Source organism: Apteryx rowi, unplaced genomic scaffold, assembly GCF_003343035.1.
Source record: "Apteryx rowi isolate R43461 unplaced genomic scaffold, aptRow1 scaffold_254, whole genome shotgun sequence".
In the NCBI taxonomy this organism is placed as follows: Eukaryota; Metazoa; Chordata; class Aves; order Apterygiformes; family Apterygidae; genus Apteryx; species Apteryx rowi.
The window spans coordinates 635,492-641,491 of NW_020448908.1; the positions used below are offsets into that span (position 1 = coordinate 635,492).

At 37.0% G+C, this 6,000-nt stretch overlaps 1 protein-coding gene across 1 annotated transcript; it reads right to left on the reverse strand.

The window, feature by feature from the left end:
- Nucleotides 1–100: 100 nt before the first annotated feature.
- On the reverse strand, nt 101–4,893 carry CIB3 (calcium and integrin binding family member 3). The gene is made up of 5 exons (XM_026067144.1): nt 4,828–4,893; nt 4,498–4,532; nt 2,575–2,686; nt 2,049–2,196; nt 101–1,117 (listed from the first exon to the last, which is right to left on the reverse strand). Exons 1-5 carry the CDS (start codon nt 4,876–4,878, stop codon nt 918–920), a joined length of 546 nt encoding a protein of 181 aa, XP_025922929.1. The 5' UTR covers nt 4,879–4,893; the 3' UTR covers nt 101–917.
- Nucleotides 4,894–6,000: the final 1,107 nt, after the last annotated feature.

The window sequence follows — 6,000 nt, forward strand, 5'->3', positions numbered from 1 at the left end:
GGTTTGGGGCTTTTTTTTTTTTTTTTTTTGGGGGGGGGGGGGGTTAACTAATAAAGTGTTTTCTTACAAACTGGTACCTGGTAATACCTGAGCTTTAAAACATATTTACCATATCACTGTCAAGGTCAGATGTGTTCTAGCTGGAGGGGAGAGGAATAGACAGTTTTATGGAAACATACACATTTTGTTAAATTACAGGGAAATCCTGATGAAGAGTATGATGAATTGTTCCTTTAAAGCAGTAAACAGGAGACAAAGTTTTCTGACTGGTTCACCTAAAATTGTCCTCTTTGGTGCTTTCATTTTCTTCTCTCATGGACAGTAACCTCAGGTGAAACAAGTGTGTTGCAGGCCCAAGAAGCACTTCATCTCTATGTTTCACTAGTTTCAGATTCGAATGTGAAATGTACTATTAAAAAAAAAAAAAAATAGTAATGATCACTTATGTATCACTGTATTTGAAGGGATTCACTAAAATTAATCATAGGACAATATTATAAGTTGAAGAGTTTGTTTTGCAAACGACTTGCAAAGAATAGATACATTCAATAAATGCCAGATTTGGAATGCTTCATTGTGTAAGACATACTTCAGAAGCCACATTCAGACATTAGACATCAAGTAGCTAATCTCATGTAGTTATCAATGCATGCCAAGTGGCAATATTAGCTTTTTTTTTTAATTACTAGGACTCTTAATCATGTAAAAAGTAGTTATGAGGTTCAAAAAACAAGTCAAATAGAAGCCCACACACTTTTTCAAGTATCTTTTTTTCCCCAATCTTTGCGGTGGACACCCTTACTGGAAACTGCCAGGGAAAAGTGGTGATCTGCAAGAGCTGCAGAGACATTAAACACATGCTTTGGAGACTTCTGATAGAAACTAGCAGGAGCAGTTTCATGATATAAAATGAGAAATTACCTGAGGAAATCAGGAGCTCGTATTATCATATGCTGAAAGTCTTCCAGAGAAAGTTTGCCATCGTTGTCCAGATCCGCTTCATCAATGACCTTGTCACATGCAAGGCTAACTTCTTCTGGGGTAAGCTCATTTCGGGTTAATTTGTTAACTGTTTTCTCCAGATCTGATTTGCATATGTAATCATCATTGTTAAAATCTGACAAAGGAAGCAAAATGAATTCAAAGTGACAAAAGTCAGTATTTTACACAGTTGATTGCCAAGGCACAATGGGAAGTGTTTGGTTAGGAGGCATTTATATAAGTAGGACTTTCAAATCAGAAATGAAGAGTCTTGCAGTTATCTGTATTTGCTTGTATAAACATTCAAAAATAAATTAACAAGCTGTGAGCCCTGGATTTTTATCTTACATAAGGGTAACAATTGTAAATAGCTTAATGGCTAAACATAGTCTAGCCATAATGAAATCATGCTAGCAAATCAGTACTACTAAACAAAATGCAAGGAGCAGCATGAAGTTAAAGGAAGAGTATAGGCTGTTCAGTTTGGGGAGGAGTTCACTTTTTTAATATCTTTGCTGTATCGTTTACAGCTTAAATCCCAGGGATTTTTTTTTTTCTGTGTATGTCATTAATATGTTGTTTGGCTTTGGCTGATCACTAAGGAAGTAACTGAAAATGATATTGTCAAGAAAGACCAAATTAATCTTTAAAATTGCCCTTGGGGAAAACTGCTAAAAGTGTTTCTTTTTCTAAAGAAACCTACAGATTTATGGGCAGCTAAATCCCTTGTGCTGCACTTTTCCAAGCAGTCTCTAACACGGAAGAAATATTTCTTAAATGTTTATCAGGTCTTGAAAACTGCAAATAACTTCAGGTTGTAAATTCTCTAGTAAATCCTAGGCGCTAACCAGTATAACTTCCAATCCCAATTAAATAAGGGTAGAGACAAAAGAATACAAAGGACCAGAAGTTTCTAGGACAACGGGCATTCAAAGGCAACAAATAGAAAGACTGTATTAAGAATGTACCTATCTAGAGACCATTATGGTGGCAAAATGGTATTTTGAATTCCTACATGCAGCTGCAGGATTTCCCCGAACTTCACATTTTATGCCTGTCTCACTCACCATAAATTTTAAAAGCATAATACGCTTTCAAGTCTCTGGGAGCCATTTCACTCAGCACTGAAAACATGTCCAAAAAATCATCCAAAGTCATATTGCCTTCTCCGTCCTCTGAGAAAACCTCTGCTATCCGCTGGCGGAATGGATTGTCCTGGGAAACAGAACACAGGAGCAAGGGAAGGTCACCTTTACTAGTATTTATTTCTGTGCAGATAAGACACAATTGGAGCAAGATTATTCTTGCTGTAACCCCTTTTTGGCGGTCAAATACTCCCTTTGCTGCTATTATTTTCTCATCTAATGTTGTCTCAGAGGTAGACACAGCTGCAGCCTTCTTTAACCTTTGTACAATTTCAGTGATTTTTTTCCAGAGGAAATCACTAGAAACTTCCAGAAAGTCTTTGACTTTAGTTGCCAAAATTTATTTGTATTTCAGTCTCCCAGCAATTAGTACAGGATGAATTATTAAAAAAAGGTATATTAAACTGAAATGTGTCACTCGATTCTATTTGTGTTCTTTGCACTGTACCTTCAGCTCTGGCATGCTGCCAATGAGTTCATAGGGAAGTGTCACATCTGGTTTATCTGTGTAGTCGAGTGGAACTAGCTGTGGGGCTAGATCTCGGTATCTGTAAAACAGTCTGCAATAGAAAGAAAGGCTCGTTTAGGGAACAAGTTACTTAGAGCTCTAAAAACAATGTGTTTGCCTTTTTCATATCATTCTTCATACTTCACATCCCTTATCAGATGGATGATATCAGTCACTAAATATCATTTAATATGCTCTGTAGTTGATGGTGGAAGAAAGAGTATTAAAAGGAACAAAATAGTGCAACTGGTTAAAAAAGAAAGAGGAAAAAAGAAAAAAATCCTTCACATTTACAGAACAATTTGGTGAAAATGCTTATACAGGTCAGGCAACCAAGCCATCAGTTACAGAGTATCTGAAAACAAGGGGGGGTTGGTTTGGGTTCCCCCCCTCCCCGCAAAGTTTCAGATTTACTTCAACAGTGCAGACAATGGTATAGAGGCATATAGTGTACTTATGATATATGTATTTATAATAACAAGGCACAAGACCTTCAGCCTGAAGGTCCACCTAATCAGTTTTCAAATACATAAAAAGTTGTTGTAAGGCAAGAGGGATCTGGTTTCCAAGTCAACAATGAATGTGACTAGAAATAACTGGCTTACGCTGCAGCACGAAAGATTTGGTTTAAATGTCAGGAAAAAAATTCTGGATGCCTGAAGCCAGAGAGATTATTGAGCTCTTGAATCTGGGACCAACTCTAGGATGTTTTTATCTACCCCAAGTATTTTTCTGTTTTTCCATAGAACCATGTTCAGGAGACAGAAAATATACACATAATCATTTGAACATATTTATTACTTTTTCATGCTATTTGCTTCAGTTCTTGTGCTAGTCTAGGGATACTGTTCACAGCTGTTGTCAACAAAACAATAGCACAGAATGTTAAAAGGGATCCTTATCAATAATAAATGTCTTATGATACAGTTATGTTCTGGCCTCTATTTACTACATGGAAAGGCAGACAGCTTTATGTTTCACTCATTACAGAATCATAGGTATTTTATCCTGTACTGAATTCATGTACAGATTCCAAGCTTCTAACCAGGAATGTGTTCAATATAAAATTGTCACTTGTGCTCTGCCTTTCAGAGAAATTAGCAAATAATGTGTGATGACCTCTTGAGAGATGCAGAAATTGAGCTTTTATCTTTCTGTCAATTTGCCCAATGGTTAGCAAAGGAAACACAATCTTGCTATTATGCATGTTACTATCTGTGAAAGTACCATTTACAACAAGAGGAGAACAAGTTCAAGCTTTCAGTGAAGACTCTCAATCCCACATCAACAGAGTATGGAACCCGTCTTTATCGCCTCCTTTGGACAGAGATTAAATGGATTGGTTCATGAGGCCCATGAAGGCTTTGGGGAAAAATGCACCTTACAGTATCAAAGCAGAATGGTTTGCCGGTACTAATTATTTACATAAAAAACATGAAAAATATGAATAAAAGTTGATATAGACATTACTGATTTTATAAAATAGGCAAAGTATTCCAAACAATAACAGTATACTTTGAAGCATTTGTTATAAAACAAAGTGAGGGGAACATGAATGTCACTGTCAAAGTCAAAGTGTATACTAAAACATAACTTGTTACATTTATTTCAGACAGAGAGACTGGTACCTTAATACAAAACTTAGAGATCTGGCTCAGTTCATGATAGATGATGTAGTTTCTGTATATAAAAAAGCAATGGCAATGCTCAGCTTGTCCAAAGGTGGAATTGTTCTGTCCTCTATCACATTAATTTTGCGTAAATTCATTTTAAAATTATTTTTTAAAAAAATCACTCCATATGTAGCCTGTCTTTATAGCAATCCCTGTAGTTTATACACAAAAAAACACACACGAGACTCACCTCAGTATTTCTTTCCTTGTAAAGAACGTGCAGTCCTGTGAAATAAGAAAAGACACAACATGTAATGGCAGTTTTAAACACATTGGCCCAAATTTTTCCAGTACAGTGACTTAAAACACTTATAATGCAAGGCCAAGCATTAATGTTCTTTTTTTTGCATATAATTATGATTATTTCATAATCCTTCTGTAAGAATTAAACTATGTTACTCAAACCTTTGATGTAACTTAATACCTATACTTAACAATTTTTAAAAAGATTGTTTTTAAAACATTTGCCCTTATTCAATGGTCTGTCTAAACAGCCATTTAGTTTGGCACAGTTTTATACCTGATATGCATCCAGTTGCTCTGGAGTGAAAATGGTTTGCTTGTTGCCCATTTCTGGCTCTGAGTGCTGATTCTTGTCCCATCATTCTTTCCTCAAAGTTACCTTTATAGGAGGTCTGGATATTCAGGTATTAAAAGCTGCAACAATGAGGTTCAGGTAGCAGAGGATCAGGTAACCAGCTTCCCTATTGCATGGGCTACAAAGAATCATAATAGGAGCATTTCATCAAATCTTTAGTCTGGCTACGCAAGGCTCTTATCCAGCATCACTCACCTGTCTCCTCTGTGCACAACAGAGACTCATATTACAGTATTTAGCCAAACAACTAATAGTTTCTTGTTTGTGTCTTTGAAGCAGTAGGTAAACTTCATGGATTGGATTTTTTTCATTCTTTCAAATATTTTAAATTACCTAAAAACTGTTTGGAATGTCTTTCTTCTTTAAGAATTAACATTAAACACTAGAAATAAGTAATAATGAGAGTAACCCCCTTGCCCCTTCTTTCTGAATTCTCTGTGTAATATATATTGTACACTGCCCACCAACGGCACATGGTAGTTTGTACTGGAGATAGTATCTATAAAGCCCAATTACTCTATCCTGCATTTAGTAATATACATTATTACTAGTTAATAATTCTTAGTGTGACATGCATATATACATAAATGGTTTTTACACTAAAATACATGTGAATATATGATTTGTCTATAAAAACTGAAATGTGATGTTAAAGGTTACATGAAATACGGTATATAAAAACTGAAATGTGATGTTGAAGGTTACATGAAATGCAGAACTTAAGGGTCGAGGGAAGAACTGACTGCATTTCTACAGCACGCAGCAGGCTGCATGGTTGTCCGGGGGCAAGACGTAAAGCCTTCAGTCTTGGTCATTCGTCCATTAAACCGGCAGCTTTAGCAACGAACGAAGCCCTGACGCCTGCTTTGGAAGATGCATCTGTGGGGTGGAGACCACAGAAAGGCAAATCTGCTCCCCTCGGGGGAGAAACGCCGGCCTCACTCACCCTCCCGCCTTAAAACAAGTAAAAATTCTTCAGAATCGGTCCGTTCGGCGTGGAAGAAAGGGGGAGCGGGGGTGTTAACTGGGCGCCTCGCCGGGGCCCCCGCGCCGCGCGCTCACGGCGCCTCTTAACGGTTTTTCCCCTCACGGAAA